Source organism: Sinohyriopsis cumingii, chromosome 13, assembly GCF_028554795.1.
Source record: "Sinohyriopsis cumingii isolate HCF-2022 chromosome 13, ASM2855479v2, whole genome shotgun sequence".
Lineage (NCBI taxonomy): Eukaryota > Metazoa > Mollusca > Bivalvia > Unionida > Unionidae > Sinohyriopsis > Sinohyriopsis cumingii.
Window position 1 is genome coordinate 37,994,257 of NC_142973.1, and position 17,718 is coordinate 38,011,974.

General features: G+C 42.2%; 1 protein-coding gene across 1 annotated transcript in view; it reads right to left on the bottom strand.

The window, feature by feature from the left end:
• The window catches only part of LOC149785231 (uncharacterized), a 43,760-nt gene that overhangs the window by 16,277 nt on the left and 9,765 nt on the right, over positions 1–17,718 (bottom strand). The window contains exon 2 of the mRNA XM_089979893.1: positions 2,756–2,842. Coding sequence (XP_089836019.1) covers positions 2,756–2,798 — 43 coding nt within the window. The 5' untranslated portion in view covers positions 2,799–2,842. The remainder of the gene's footprint in view (positions 1–2,755; positions 2,843–17,718) is intronic.

Below are 17,718 nucleotides of genomic sequence, written 5' to 3' on the forward strand. Positions count from 1 at the left end.
AGTCTGATTTTATTATGGAGAATTAGGAACCATTGGTTCTGTATCGGGTACAGATGATTCTGCTAAGTCTATCCCTATTAAAATACTAAGGGAAACATGAAATTTGTATTATCTGGTACTTTAATTGAGAAGTCGTATTCTAATGAAAAATGTTTTTATTTCGGGGGTAGAGTGAGGCTTTGCTAATGTTCCTCTCTATTGAGTACATTTGTCATCAGACTTATTATTATGACCCGTGACAGTTGGAACGATTTCGTTTTTACCGATCGAGGGTTTTTCATTTATTACTATGCAATAACCTAGCTGGTGATAAGGTTGTCGTTAATCCACGTGTAACTTACAAGCCTTGTTTTGATCAAAGAGTTAATTTTACTGAAAATGAAATCATTGATTAATACCCTGCTTTGTGCAGTTACTAGAGCTATAACAAAAAGAGCTCTTGAAAATGATGTTGAATACCGCTGAAATTCATTTGGAACTTAATACTTTTGGAATTGTGATTTAATTCACAATACAGTAACTGCTTTTTAAATTGTCACTTTTTTTATTCTTGGGAGAGGAATTGTTTATCGAATTTTAAAAAACGGCTAGATAACTGCTTTCGATGATGTGAAATATCAGTAGGACAGATTTTGCCGATAATTATTTCAAATGATGAATGTGAAGGTTGTATGTTTTATATGCTATAAAAATGATTTGGTTGGTTGGTTGGTTCGTTGGTGTTTTACGAAGGTTATATCATGTCTATGCAAGTAGAATAAAAGACCATTCCCAGAGACATACCACAGTAGCCGACCTAGGGATTTTCCTAATGCATGATTCAACCCGTGCCCTTCTGGCTCATATCCGCCTTGGCTGTAAGATGCAATGCACCCTCATTGCAAATTACTATGATGTTATTTTCTTACACGTGCAAGATGTAATGACTACTGTTCCCAGAGATGCGAGAAAAATTTAATACCGCTGATAATGTTTACTTACTGATAAAAAAATTGTATTCGTCTTTGATTATGAGCTAATTTTCTAACATTAAGCAAATATTCTCTTTTGCATCTGTTTTCTATCCACCCGCATTTAGTCTCACTATTTAATAACATCTTATGCATCTGTTTTCGTATACATCTGCATTTCTGATCATGGTATAATGACATCTTATGCATCTGTCCTCGCATACACCTGCATTTAATTTAATGGTATAACGACATCTTATGCATCTGTCCTCGCATACACCTGCATTTAATATAATGGTATAACGACATCTTATGCATCTGTCCTCGCATACACCTGCTTTTAATTTCAGGGTATAATGACATCTTATGCATCTGTCCTCGCATACACCTGCATTCAATTTCATGGTATAACGACATCTTATGCATCTGTCCTTGCATACACCTGCATTTAATTTCAGGGTATAATGACATCGTATGCATCTGTCCTCGCATACACCTGCATTTAATTTCATGGTATAATGACATCTTATACATCTATCCTCGCATACACCTGCATTTAATTTCATGGTATAATGACATCTTATGCATCTGTCCTCTCATATACCTGCATTTATTAGCATGGTTTAAAGACAACATTTGTTTAAATCTTACAGCTAGTCTGTTATATTGTTATCGAGTGTATTTTGCACTCGGTAGATAAAAATTGATATATATATTTAATATTTGTATGTATATCGATGGGTTTATAGTCAAATATATACATTTCTGTACAAGCATGTTGATATTTTTTTTAAATCATTTGATATTAACGTTAAGAAGATTGATCTGCTCAAAAATAGACAGTTGATTATACCCTTCGTCCTTAGTAGCAAATAATTTTCACGAGTCACTAAAATGACCTCCATTAAAGTGTATTTTATTATTATTATTATTATTATTATTACTCCATCTCAGATTAAATCCCAGATAGTTCTAAACGTTTACTACAAGTCCAGATGTATAAAGTTCCAATTGAATTGCAGTGATATTCCATATATTTTCCAACATTGAATGTGCTGATGTGCCTGTAGTATCGAACGTGCTAATGTGCATGTGCCTGGAATGTGACTGTCATTAAGAAAAGCCAACAAATAATACAAATTAAATATAGATGACAATATTACGTACACTCTATTTTCAATCTAATTCCATTCATCACGTAGCATTTTCATGCACGGCAGCAATGCTAAAAACCGCTGCAGCGTTTTTCATATACCATTATGACAGTACGTTTTGTTGTTATAAAGACATTTTTTTTCCCTACACACTCCCCAAAAAAATATTTTTTTTTGTTGCTGTTGCAACAGTATTTGCACTGTCCTAACGGGACATGGTAAGAAAGAAACTGGTAGTATATAAAATCAGCTATCATAAAATTCCATTTTAAAAAATTGTTTTTTAATCCTTAACTAGATAACTATTTTATAAGAAGCATTCCTCTATGCTTCTTGGTTTGAGCAGTCACTGAATGGCTCATGCTTGCAGAAATAAATTTGAGCGATATTTAAAATAAACAAAACAGCACATAGTCAATTTTAAATTTTATGACCATTGTGAGAAGATATCAATATTACCTTCACCTATAACAGTAACTGTTTTGTTTGCGCAGAATATTTTAGCCTTGGTCCTCAAAATATGTTATTTTTGATATGTAAAAAAAACAACACAGATCAACACATAATCATTTTTAACATTTTATGACAATTGTGAGCATCAGTCAGATATTAGCTTAAAGTATTTTATTTCTGCAGAATATGTCGCCTTACCCATCACTTCGTGCAGGAGATCCTGCCAATGTCGCCGGTACATCACGTTAAGATTGTCTGCAAAGTTCGTGTCGAACGGCGGGATTTCTTGATGAAAAGAAAAAAAAAGGTGTTTAATGATGCGACTAAAAGAAACAACTAAATTGGTTTCTTGGTTTGTCAAGCTTCAGTCACGACAAGATGACAGCAAATTGACTAAAATGCGCAAATAAATTCATAAAATCTTTAATTAACGTTCATTTCAACCTTCTTTCCTTTATTACCATCCTCAGTCGTATATGTCTGAAATAGTGTGGTCAGTTAAGTCATGGGGATTTACCCCTCCCCCTTAACGAAATAATGTGATATTTACAAAAGTAAAGCTCTTTACGTAGAACAATTTGTAAATAAGGATTTTTTTGGGTATCAACTTTCCTAGATGTTGTGGATGAAACGAATCACAAATTTAAATGTCCAATCAACATAGATAACAGTACCACACTCTTCCAGAAACCATACATTTATTTTCAAATAATAACGTAATTCTCCATGAAGCCATACTGATTAATATCAAAGAAAATAAACGAATATCACAGTAATTATAATTATTGAAATTTGAACATCTAATATTGCTTGTGCAGCGTTCCATCTGATTCTTAAGCCTTCTTGGTATATTCTTTTACGTGATTGACTAATATTTCACACACCCCAGAAAAGGGAAACAACTCAAGGAATAAACAGCAGGGAATTCCACAGATCAAAGTAATTATTTTGCGCAAATTACACATCGAGTTTAAATTAAATCGGTCTTCATCGCTCCTATCAAGCAATTTGTGATGGGATTTAAAACACACACACACACACACACACACACAAATGGTGGATCACACACGAGTAGTGAATAGGGATAGTATAGCGTCAATGGGACTTACCATTAAAAACCACCCTGGGACAATATAGCGTCAATGGAAATTTAACATTAACCACCCTGGGACGATATAGCTTCTATGTAAATTTAACATGGACGAAAACCCCTGGGACAATATAGTGTCAAGGGAAATTTAACATGGGAATAAATCGTGGGACTGTCTAGCGTCAAGGGAAAATGGAACAGGGTCGGGACCCTATTTTAATAGGGTGCCGACCTGATGGGTCTATGGAAAATGGAGCAGGCGAAAATTGAAATAGGGAGGGGTCTCTAGGTTTTTTAAATTAAAAAAAAATATAGAAAGGGGTAGGCAATTGAAAAAGTCTATCTCTTTTCGAGAGATTGGAGTGGCCCTGAAAAGGGCCTTTGGGTTTTATGTTAATATTAAGATATATTAAGATAAATGGCACCGCATTGGTCTTCTTCTTGTCCTTAGGCTGCGCCTGACTGCAGGACCGTAAATCAGGACTCTTTTGAGGCATCCTTGACGTTCTACATAGATCCTACGTATCCATAGGCTGGTGTCTGTCCTATGGACAACTGTCCAGTTGGATCGGACATACATTGGTATGTCCGTCCGGAACATCATCGAAGACACAAGCGTGGAAGATTGTACGTCGGTCCACATGTTGAGGCGCCGAGAACAGGTGAATCAATGCAGTGAACTGCACTTATTTATAGGGAAAGGAAGGATTGAAACGGATTGAGTTTGTTGACCAATCCAAACACGCGTTACAAAATTCAGTCAGCCCGCATCCAATCCGAAGAGAGCAGTCTGTGACGTCACGTGGTCTATATAGCTTCCCTAGCGCCTGTGCGCAGTCAATTCATGCGACAGTTATTCAACATGACGGAAACTCAGAAAACGATAAATTGGGGTGCACCAGCAGTGGAGACCACCCAAGGAACCCAAACTTACTTTCAGAAGAGGTGAATTGGGATTTTGTGGATTTTCTTACCTCGCAAGAATTTGTTCCGGAACCTTCGTCACCTTCTTCAAAACCGCACGTGGGGAATTTTAGACAGAGACAGAAAGAAGAATTGGAGAAATTTATACAACAGAAAAACGAAGCGGAACAAGCTTTTCTTCTACAGCAACAACAGCAAGAAGAAGAGGTAAGAAAAAAACAACAACAAGAAGAAGCAGCAGCAAAGAAACAAGGGTGTGAAAATCAAACGGTCACGGTACTGTTGGACATTTTAGCGGAGTTAAGAACTCTGAAACAAATGTATCAGACTTCTTTATTACGACCGAAGAGAATACGACCTTCCGGAGCTAAACACTCCAACCCTGTGACTAAGCCTACCGTACCACCTTTCGTGATTTCAACCAAATCATCATCATCAACAGTACGCAGTCCAGAAGTAGGCCTTGGCCGTGGCAAAGGCTTAAGACAGTTAAAGTTGATTGCTTAAACTCACCCCTACACCAAAAACCAAAGGCCCTTTTCAGGGCCACCCACGTCTCTCGAAAAGATATAGACTTTCAATTGCCATTAACTCAAAAAAAAAACATTTTACCCCTATAGTACGTGTGTATGAGTGTGTGAGTGTACGTTCTTAATTTAAAATCAAAACCCAAAGACACTTACCTTTTAATACTTAATTTATTCTTTTATAAATATTAACAATCCAATTCACAATTCACAACAGAGCACTTTAAAAAGTTCATTCACTTTTTTCTCATTTTTTTACTCTCTCTGTTTTTTGAATTTCTTCACCGTCACAGTCTTTTCCTCCTCTTCCTCCTCACTTTCTTCCCTTCTTCTTTTCTTTTCCTCTTTCTTTTTCTTCACTTGTCTGCTTTCTTCCTCTGAACAATCCCTCTTTTCTTCTGAAGAATCCCTCTCTTCTTCTGACTCCTCTTGTTTCTTTTTTGGGCAATCAGGAGACCAATGTCCTTTTTCTTGACAATAATAACAGGTATCTTGACTTTTCTCTTTTCTAACCCCTTTTTTTCTTTTTTGACGGTCTGGACACTCTGAAGACCAATGCCCTTTCTTCTGACAGATATAGCAAGTATCTTGACTTTTATCTCGCAAGGAAGGAGAGTAGTCCGTCGGTTGGTCTGAAGAGAATTTTCTAATGACCCCTCGCAAAGCTCTGATGAAACGTTCGATTTGTGTAGTCTCTTCCATCGTTGTGCTCGGTTTGAGAGTGAAATGAATAGTGAAAGGACAAGACACATACCCTTTTATATACGCTGGTCTGCCATGACTATAAATTAGTCCATGGTGTTTAAACTTTAGTCATTTGACTTTCTGCTATCAAGATGAAACGATCCAATTCATTTGAGAAGAAAGACGAAGAAAGTAAGAAGCAGAAACGTGATCTATCGCCTCGTACCAGGGCTGAAGTCTTGGCACAAATTCATGCCAGTGATTTTGAAGAGGACATGAGTGAATCAGAATCAGAACCCTCTAAACAAAGTTCATCACCCTTAGTCAACCCTGAAAAGTACTATGACATTCGAGAGACAGAAAAGCATCCCTCTAGAAAATTTAGAACTACGGTTTACAAATACACGGTGAAGTTTAAAGATTTCAAGTCCGAAGTACCGTTAGAGAAAGCAGAAGGGTTCATCACTGAGATGTGGGATTCTTTGCTCACCACACTCAAGCGACAATTTCAACCCAAAGAAGACGATCGCTTGAGACTTTCCATACAACACGACGGTTTGAAATCCCCTGTTTGGATCGAGTTTAGCAGCCCTGCAGAATTGACCGCTTCCAAAGTCATGGACAAAATTCAACACGTACAACAATCCAATGACCAGTTTGACATCACCGATGGAAAAGCCACACTGGACATGACCCACGTCTCTCCTCCTCAAGGGACTGGACGCAAAAAGATGTTATTGGTGAACGAGCTTCGCAGCATTAAGCGCAGCCTCGTCCAAATTCACAATTCTCAAGACCAGATGTGTTTAGCCAGGGCTGTCGTGGTGGGACGCACCTATGCCAACAAGAACGACACGGTAGAATGGAAAAGAACCTGGAAAACTATTCAACAATCCGACCGAGCCAAACAACGAAACGAAGCAGAACTCCTGCTACAACAAGCCAAACTGTCCAAAGACACATCCTGTGGCATTCCTGAAATGCAAAAATTGCAAGATGTCCTAGCTCCACGATACACCTTGAAAGTGCACCCTCAAGAAGTGCGCGGACCTCTGTTGTTTCGAGGGAAAGACTTTAAGGACGGAAAATACATTCATGTCTATTATCACGATGACCATTTCGATACCATTACCAGTATCGCCGGATTCCTGGGATACGGTTATTACTGTGAGAATGTGACTATGGCTATAACAATCGAGAGCAACACAAGCATTTTGGATCGAAATGCTCAGGATGTTTGGCCTCTCCACCATGTCTGGGCGAAGGGCAAGAACCAGTACATTGTCCTACTTGTCTGCGCACGTTTGTCAGCCCTGCCTGTTACCAACAACATTTCAAAACACAAGGTTCACAGAAGAAATGCGCTTGTCAACTGCTGAGATTGTGCCCTACGTGTGGACAAGGCCTATGTACCAACAGTACCAAGGCACATGTATGTCGAGGAAAGAAAAAATGTCACATTTGTCACCACATCGTGGACTTGGAACACCAATGCTACGTGCAAAAAATACCAACACCAACCAGAGAAAGAAGATGGTCACAAGAAGAAGAAAGGCAATTTCATCTTTTTCGATTTCGAATGCATACAAGAGACTGGCATTCATATTCCTAATTTCTGCGTGGCTCATCGAGCGTGCGAGAAGTGCATTCAAGAACCTATCTTCAGTCATTGCCCTCACTGCAGCAAGATTCCTGGAGGACGTGAAAAAATCTTTCGGGGACCGAACACGCTAGCCGATTTCGCCCGATGGGTCTTAGACCCCATCGACAAGACGTGGAACCAAGAGGACATCGAACGTTACGGAGATTGTCATCGTCATGCCACGGTGATGGCTCACAATTTCTCCGGATACGATGGACAGTTTCTTCTCAGATACTATACAGAACATGGCACCGAACGTCCTAAAGTCACTTTGAACGGAGCCAAAATCATTTTCATGCAAGTGGGACAAGTACAGTTTAAAGATTCGATGAGTTACTTGGCCATGCCTTTGAGTCGAATGCCTAAAACGTTTGGAATGACAGAAATGGCTAAAGGGTACTTTCCACACTTTTCAGTACGGAAACCAATCAACACGCCGTTCTACCCCATTTGCCTGAGGCTCACTATTACGACCCCGACAACATGCGTACCGAACAACGAGAAGCTTTCTACGCTTGGTACCAGGTTCACGTCTCGGACCCTTTCGACTTTCAGGAAGAAATGCTAAAGTATTGTCGTTCCGACGTGGACATTTTACGGCGTTGCTGTGGAAAATTTCGAGAACTGTTCATGGAACACGGAGGGGTCGATCCTTTGAAAGAAGCTTGCACCATTGCCAATAGCGTGTTCCTTAGTGTACCGGCAACGATTCATGCCTGAAAACACCGTGGCTGTCATCAGTCCTCAAACGACCAACTATGTCAAACGTCAATACTCGGTCAAAGCCCTACTCTGGTTACATTACTTGTGCGACAAAGAAGACAAATGGATTCAGCAAGCCCGCAACGGAGAAGGCGAAAAGACCATCGGAACGCATTCGGTCGATGGCTGGGACTTAGAAAACCCCAAGATCGTGTACGAGTTTAACGGCTGCTTATTTCACGGATGCTCCGTCTGCTACCCTGATCGCGGCACTAAAAATCAGTTTTTACAACGAACCATGGAAGACTTGCACCAGGACACTTGCCAGCGTCGCCTAAAGTTAGAACAGGAATGATACCAAGTGATGAAAATGTGGGAACACGAATACGATCACCGTTTGAAAACCGATCCCGAGTTTAAACGCCTCGTGGAAAGTTACCAGTTCATGGACCCCTTGAACCCGAGGGATAGTTAGCCACCTGTTTGCTGTACCAAGCCGACGAAGAGAAAGGAGAAGAAATCAAATACTTGGACGCGTGTTCGCTGTATCCCTACGTGTGCAAATATTGTCGCTTTCCTGCAGGGCACCCGCAATTGCTCACGGAACACATCGACCTGAAAAACATTCGACAATACGAAGGCTTGATCAAGTGCAAAGTTTTGCCTCCCACGAACCTGTACCATCCCGTCTTACCTCACCATTGCAAAGGCAAACTGATGTTTCCTTTGTGCCGTACTTGTGCCGAAACGTGCAACCAAGATCAACCTTGTCATCACACCCAGGAAGAACTGGCCTTGACGAGAACGTGGGTCAGCGTAGAATTGTTCAAAGCTCTGGACATGGGATACCAACTGTTAGAAGTGTACGAACTTTGTCACTTTCCCAGGACAGAACAATACCACAAGGGTGACCCCACTCAGAAAGGCATTTTCGCCGACTACGTGGATGCCTTTTTGAAACTGAAGCAAGAAGCCAGTGGCTATCCTTCCTGGTGTCACACTCCCGAAGACCAAAAGACATTCAAAGAGAAATACCGGGCACAAGAAGGCATTACTTAAGACCACATCGAGAAAAACGAAGGCAGGCGATCGTTTGCCAAAGTGATGTTAAATTGCTTGTGGGGTAAAATGGCACAACGACCGTGTTTACCCAAGACGGAGTATTTGACCGAACCTTCCCGCTACTTCTAGATGATTCACGACAAAACCAAATTCATGAAACACGTGGACGTCGTTCGCGAGGATTTGATTTTGGTCAATTACGAAGAAGATCTGGACTTTGTACAAGACGACCCCTTTGGAAATGTCATCATTGCGGCTTACGTGACAGCTCATGCTCGCTTAAAACTGTACGAAGCTTTGGAACTGTTAGGGGAACGTGTCCTGTACTTTGACACGGACAGTTGCATTTACATCCATCACCCGAGTCAACAGCACCCTGACATCGAAGGAGACCGTTTAGGAGCCTGGACAGACGAGCACCCCGACGACAAGATTCTAAGTTTCGTCAGTGGTGGTCCCAAAAATTACGGCTACGAATACCGGGACAAACAAGGAGAAGTGCACACGACGTGTAAAGTGAAAGGATTGACTCTGAATTATCGTACCAGTCGAGTGGTGAACTTTGGGGTATTGAAAGAAGCCTTGCAGTCTAGAGAAGATGAACACTTTAAAGTGACCACCTATCAACCCAACAAGATTGTACGTTTACCCACTCACCACATCGTCAGTCGACCCTTGGAAAAAGTCTATCAAATCGTGTACCAGAAGCGAGTGAGACTTCTCAATCATTTCACCTTACCGTATGGACACGTCGGTATTTGTCTGTATATAAAAAGGAACCCTAGGCAAGATCGATAGTTCATTGTGACTACCAAGACCTAGCGAACAAGATGAATACTTTCAGAGAAACGCAAAACAAGTTCAGAAAGGCACAATTCAAGTTTGGGGTTTCTGAAGTGGAATGCGATTGTGAGCCTTGTGATGGGAGCGATGCTGTACGTTGTGACCTTAGCGATTCCGTAAAGCATCATGGGACCTTTGTTCTCACAACCCCTATCATGGAAAGTGATGCTGTGCGTGTCAAACCTGAGGGATGCGAAAGTGATGCCGCTCGTCCTCTTGGACACTTTACTGGGTTTCGTTTTAAATGTGGATGTCCGCCTTCACGTCTACACTTCTACGGATGTCATCCAGCCCTGGGCAAACTCCTGTCCATGTCACTCAACCCTCATCGAAACGAACCTGTGAAAGACGAATATTCGTTTCCTGTGCGTTTGTCGGAATACTGCGACTTTGAAAATCGTCTTCAATCGTTCAAAGAAAAATGGCCTAAGTATCTTGGAGGACCGACCCCCGAAGAATTAGCCAGAGCCGGATTTTTCTGCTTTGGCGAAGGGGCTAAAGTCAAGTGCTTCAGTTGCGGTGTGTCACTTCACCACTGGGAACCACAAGATTCGGCCTACCTAGAACATGCTCGATGGTCACCGAATTGTCATTACTTACCCTTAGTGGGACCGAGACATTAAAGTAACTTACCATGTCGTTGACGAAGAAGAAACCAGATTGGCTAGGAGTCAAATGTTGGACATCACCGAGACCAGTATTTAAACTTCATTTCAAAAACTATATTGAATCATTACCTAAAGAACTGCAAGAGAAGATTTACAAGGAAGTTTGGCAGGGGCTTGCCAGGGTGAAATCTCAATGGGTGACTGTAGAACTTTTATGTGAAGAAATTCACAAGAGGAAAGTCAAAAAAGTCAACCAGTGTGTTAGATTTCTCTGGGTCAAGGGTGCATTCATCCTATTATATTACTCTAAACCGTTTACATCAAAAGAGTTCAATGAGATTCTTGAACGTTACCTTGAATGGCAGTGGTCAGAAATTACTCACTATGTGGATTACTTTTGCTCTAGGAGAAGATTGTGAACTGAACGGACTGACCTATTCATGGATACTTTACAAGAGAACATTCGTGCTTTGCCTGTGGGGTTGAGAGAACGCATTTACCGAGAACTGGTCAAAATACAAGTGAAACGTAAAGAACAGTTGCATCCGTTACGTCACCGGTGTTTAAACCACTGGTACCTGAATGCTATACAAGGACTGATTCAATTGAAAGTGTTCCATTGGACAGACATTGATCAACGAACCCCTGGTTTTAAAAAGGATTGGTTTGCTATTGATGATTCTATCTACTACATTGTAAACATACTGCAACGAATTCCAGAGGAAGAGTTAACGAATTACCAACATCTTTTACACAATGTCAACTTAGTGAAAGAGGAAACTTCTGAACGAATTGTAATGTGTAAATTAGTGATTAAACGATTTAAATTCGACACTGAAGTAAAACCATGTCTGTGCAAACGGTACATTTCTTGTGTCAGAAAGAGAATTTAGTATGACCTATTCATGGATACTTTACAAGAGAACATTCGTGCTTTGCCTGTGGAGTTGAGAGAACGCATTTACCGAGAACTGGTCAAAATACAAGTGAAACGTAAAGAACAGTTGCATCCGTTACGTCACCAGATGTTTAACCACTGGTACCTGAATGGTATAAGAGAACTGATTCGTCAGAAATTGTTTCAATGGTCAGACCTTGTTCAATACTTCCAAGCCACCGATGATCCACGTGTTGATAATTTTGGTTACTTCGAGATTCACCTAGTGCAACGCATTGAGGAAGACAAGTTAAAGGATTACCAATATATTTTACGTGGAATCTACTTAGCGGAAGAGGAAACTTCTAATCTAAGTTTGAAGTTCAGGTTAGAGTTTGGAGCATTTAGATTCCCCACTGGAGAACGAAGATCTCTGGCTTGAAAGTACGTGTATTGTTTCCGAAACAAACAGAGTATAAAAACAGGTTGCCATGCCACGACTTTTATCACATGTGATTGAACAGATTCCGTGGAAGGAACTCAATGACCATATTCAAACCGTGGATCATTACCATCAATTATTACAAGAACTGTATCCAATCAATTTGGGACGACGCATAGTGTGTGTCTTAGTGACTTGTTTTCTGGGATTTCGTTTACCAGCCGATTCCTTGTGGACTCTTTACGAACAGTACTTACCACCCAAATGTCCTTAAATGGTCACGAAAGACTCCTTTTGCTCAAAGCCTTGCGTTTTCATCTGGATACTTCTCGACCTCAACAGGAAAAAAAGATTCGTCAACTTTTAGCTACCGAAGACGTGTATGACGATGTGTGTGTAGCTTGTGACTTACACCCCCATTGGACAGATGTCCGTGCCTGGATAAAAGGGGGTTTTGAGGCTTGGACCCAAGAAGTGGCCCAGTATGCACGAGAGTTGTTCAAGGAAAAAAGTTACTTTTCAACCTGTGTTAGTGACAGTGCCAGAAGAAGAACCCGTCACCCAGGACAGGACTGTCGTGGACATGCCTGAAAGACCCTTTCGGGAAGACACTTGTGTGACCTTTATCCCCCTTTAGAACTGGTCAGAACCTTACCCAAAACATGTTGTAGAGACACTTGTTTTTATTCCACGTTGATGATTTTGATGTGCCTTTTACAGTTGTACTTAACCTTTGGCTTTTATGTATTTTTGTCTTTCGTGTTCATGTTTAAAACATTCAATAAACGTGTCCTGAAAAAAGTATATAAACTTTTGTCTCGTCTATTTTCGTGTCACAAGTGACATTCCTAACACTATGGCTACTTCTGCTGTCTCTGCTCCCTCTTCCTCCACTGTCAAAGTCATCGACGAACACTTAGATCGTGCCAGTTGGGAGGCTTTGTATCTTCGCCATCCCTTTAACATGCTCATTGCTGGACCTAGCGGTTCAGGCAAAACCGAATTCATCAAACGTTTGATCGAACATAAACATCATTTGATCGATCGATCACCTCAACGCATCGTGTGGTGTTACAAAGAGTGGCAATCGGTGTACAGCCTCTTGCGAGAAAGTCAAGGCGATTCCATCGTGTTTGTGGAAGGCATTCCTAAAGAAGACGACGGCATCGTTTCTGACTCCCGTCAAACCCATTTGGTCATTTTCGACGACATGTTAGGAGAAGACGAAGAAGAAATTAAACTGTGGTTCATGCGCAAAGGGCATCACCGTAATGCCAGTGTCGTTTACATCACTCAAAATTTGTTTAACAAAGTAAAGCCCATCGCACCATCAGTCTCAATGCGCATTACGTGGTCTTGTTTAAAAGCCCTCGAGATAAATCGCAAGTGCAAGTCTTAGCCAAACAGTTAGGAACGCCTTGGCTGACTCAGGCGTACGACGATGCCACTCAAACTCCACACGCCTATTTGCTCGTCGATTTGAAACCTACGACCCCCGATGATTTGCGATTTCGTACCCACTTGTATCACCACTGGTGCCAAGACGGAGGGCCTGTCCTGTACACGTCTCCGTCCTCGACTTAATTTCACTCAACAAAAAAATCTATAAAAACCTCAGACACTTTTCGTCTGTCTCACACACAGTTTGAACATGACGTCCCTTCAGTCGCATCTTCCCGTCAAATTGATTCGTGCCTTGTATGGCATCAGTCGAGAAAAAAATCCACAAGTACGGGCTCTAGTGTCAAAGAAGTCTTACGATGATTCACGGTGACGGCACGTCAATTACTACAAGGGATCATTCAGATTGCTCATCAAACCAAACGCTTTTTTGATCGAAACAAAGTCGCTTTGACCCAACTGGCCGATCCCCGCATCGACACTCAAACCAAAAAACAAATCATTTTGAAAACTGGAGGGAGCGGTACTCTAGGAGGGGTCATCATTCGCTCTCTCTTAACATGGGATCCTAACGTTCCCAAACTTCTCCCCAAGAAAAAAGAAGCCAAACGAACCTCCAAGAAGAAGAAAAAGAGCCACGGTGTCAAGACCAAGTCCCCAAAGAGACCCGTGTCTCCAAGAACTTCTCCAGTGGTGAGACCCTCCTCTTACCAGTCACCACCCCGGAAAAAGAAAAGAAGCCCCTAGAAAAAGAAACAGAGAAAAAGTCCCCAGAAAAAGAAAAGTCCACAGAAGAAAACTAGTCGCAAGAGAGGCACTTCGGCCCGGACGCAACCTTACACTCGCAAATCACGACCTGCAACGGCGGTGACCGCGTCTCCGGTAGCCTCAGGTTCATTCACTTCCCCGTTGATGACACCAAGAACTGAAGAATACTTGGAGACGTTGATCACACCAAGAACTTCTCCGTTAATGACCCCAAGAACTTCCCCAGTGGCAGGGCCCTCCAATTTAGTGGCAGTGGCCGCTGCTCACAAAGTATCTTCTCCCAAAATCAAAGTCCAAGAAAGATCGGGCATGTTACAAAGCTTACTGGATTTGTCCAAGCAAGAACTGGCTCGATTTAGTCCGTTGCGTACCCCTGCACGACGTGTCATGCCTGTCCTGAAGTTGATACGACGTAAAGACAATCAGTGGCGACGCGTTCCAGTATAAAAAAGGCATGTGACCAAGTAGGGGTATCAGTGTTTTTTGGTGCTCCTAAAGACTCAAAGATGTCACCCTCCAGAAAACATCCCTCTTCTAAACAACCCCAAGGAAAGAAAAGGAAAGGACTACCTCCTCGTTTAGTCAAACATGGGGACATGTTATCTTCCTGTCCAAAGCTTCTCCACCCCTACGAAAAAAACTCATTCAAACGGCCTCCAAAGAGGTTATCGAATGTGCGAATGTTGTTTGAACGTTCTGAAAGGTACGATCCCTTTGTCCAAACACCAGAAACAATGCTTAGGCAAACATCGTCACGTTCCTCGCCAAATGGTTCAAAAGAAAATTCCCATTCGTCAAAAAAGAAGATGTTGGTCCAACGTGGAGGAATTTTACCCCTCTTGTTAGGTCCATTGCTGAAAGGAGTCTTGGGAACCATGTTGGGAGGACTGGTGGGAGCAAGATAAAAAGGCCCTCAGAATCAACCCCTGACATCCCATGGAAGGACGAAAACTAGCTTTAGTACCATACAAACGATGGATGGAATATCATCGTTGGCAAGAACAACGCACCCCGCATTTACCTCCCAATCCCAATTTGAGCGAGATGTCCCAGTTACAACACGAATTGCAGTCCTTGATGGATCGCCAAGACTTGTCCGAAACAGAAAAATCGCAAAAGTACGGTCCACTCTTGAAACGACTGCAACTCTTTCACCAAAAAGCTTTAGGCGAAACAGCTCTTCCCACTCTGAAAGATTTTAAGACCTTGATGAAAAGTCCAGCACCATCACCACCACCACCACTACTACCAGCCCCAGGGTTCACCAGAGACGCTACTCCACGAAGGCCTGAGGAAGAAGAGATACGAGAAGTGTTTCAAACACCGTCAGCAGCTCCCATGTGTAGTAAGATTGCAGCATCCTTGTTGACCCCGTCCCCCACACCCCAACGAGAAGAAATGAAAGCTTGGGTTAAAAGATGATATCCACTCCTCCTTCGACAGAAGTGAAAAAGAAAGAAGGGAAACCAGAACTGAAAAAAGAAAAGAAGTCCAAAGCCATTCCATTGCCACCTCCACCACAGCTACCTTTGACTTCTACTCCCGTAGCCCATCGGACACGTAAATCCGTTTCCAAACCACCCTTTCGTCCCAACCAAAGTAGCATCACCGAAGAGGGGGTGACTTATTAACAAACATAAAACAATGGAAAAAGTGTTAGCCAGCATTCACTACGATCCGTCCCACCCTGCAGGTTACGCACAAGTTCAAAAATTGTATCGTGCTGCCAAAAGGCGACTGAAAAGTCTCCGTTTACCTCAAGTGCAACGATGGTTAAAAGAACAAGCTACCTACACTTTACACAAACCCATTCGACGCAAGTTTTCCAGAAGTCGCACCTGAGTGGAAGGCATTGATCATCAATGGCAAGCCGATTTAGCCGATGTCTCTCATTTGACCAGCTACAATCGTGGCTACAAATATTTGTTTTGTGTCATTGACGTCTTTTCCAAATTTGCCTGGGTCGTACCCTTGACTTCCAAATCGAGCAGCGAGTTAGTGCGAGCCCTGCAACGGGTGTTGAAACAAAGCGGTCGTCACCCTCTTCGATGGCAAACGGACAAAGGCACCGAATTTCTGAACCAAGCTTTCCAAAAAGAATTAAAGAAACGTGACATTCATTTTTTTACCACCGAGAATCCCGAAACCAAAGCCAGCATCGTGGAACGTTTTCAACGCACTTTGAAAGAACGCATGTGGAAATATTTTACGCATCACCACACTCTGAAGTACATCGACATCTTACCGCACCTGGTGCAAGCGTACAACCAATCTTACCATCGAAGCATCGGACGTGCCCCGCAAGACGTGACTCCCGACAACGAAGTGTTGGTGTTTGAGCGCCTCTTCGGTACGTCCCCGACGAGGGCTGTCCCCAAGAAAAGTGGAGTGTTGGCCGTAGGAGATTGGGTACGCATTGGCAAAACCAAACGCACTTTCGACAAAGGTTACTTACCTAACTGGACTACCGAATTGTTTCGTTTCACTGGACAAGTGCATGGCCGTCATCCTGCCGTCTATAAATTGGAAGACATGAACGGAGAAGTGCTCAAAGGGACGTTTTATTTGCCCGAGTTACAACGTGTCACCAAAAAAGAAGACGACGTGTACAACATCGAAAGCATTCTCGAACGCAGAACCCGTAAAGTGGGCAAACGACGTGTCAAAGAAGTCAAAGTACGTTGGAAAGGATATCCACCCAGTTTTGATTCTTGGATCGACGCTTCGCAAGTCATCGACTATAAAAAGAAGTGACCATCATGCCCTTTCACACAGACGCAGCTACTACGGCTACCACTCCTTCACCCAGTTCTTCTCTACAAGATTTACAAAAACAACCTTTGTGGGTGTGGTGTGGAGAACGTGTGCCTAAAACGCAAATCGTCTTTTTCTGCCAAATCTTCGTGGTGTATTGTGTCATCGGGACAGCCATTGCCAATTTGAGTTTGCAACAAGGAGACAAACAATTGTGGACCATTTTATTGAGCAGTTGCATCGGTTACCTGCTTCCCAATCCCTCCCTGAAATTCTCTTCCAACGGGAACAACGGGAACCTTGTGTCCAGTGCCAGTGTCAGTCACCACTCGAACAACAACAACAACCCCATTTTGGGCGGAGACACTCCTCTGACGTCCAGTAACCCCTCGGACAGCCACAGAACTCTAGAATTATGAACAATAACAACGAATTTTACTTAAACTTACCCAGTGACAGTTCCATGGAGGTGTTTCCCAAGAACACGTTGTGCTGTTACACGGCCAAATTACCTCAGGCCATCCCATTAGATCACGAAGCCCATTGGGAAGTGGCTTTAGTAGAAATCATTCACCCGACCCAAGTCCTCAATGTCCTTCCCAATCAAAACTTTTTTGATGTGGAAGTTCATGACGAGCAAGTGCAACAGTACTTGGATACCCATGGTAAATATGACATAAAAACCCCTGGCACAAAAAATCAAAAGTACACCACCTATCACTTGTTCATTCCCGCAGGCTATTATTTTAGTGGTCAACATTTGGTGAGCACCATAGCTTCCAGGTTTAATGTTGTGTTTATGAAAACTTTGGAAAATTTCAAAAAAAGTGTCACCAT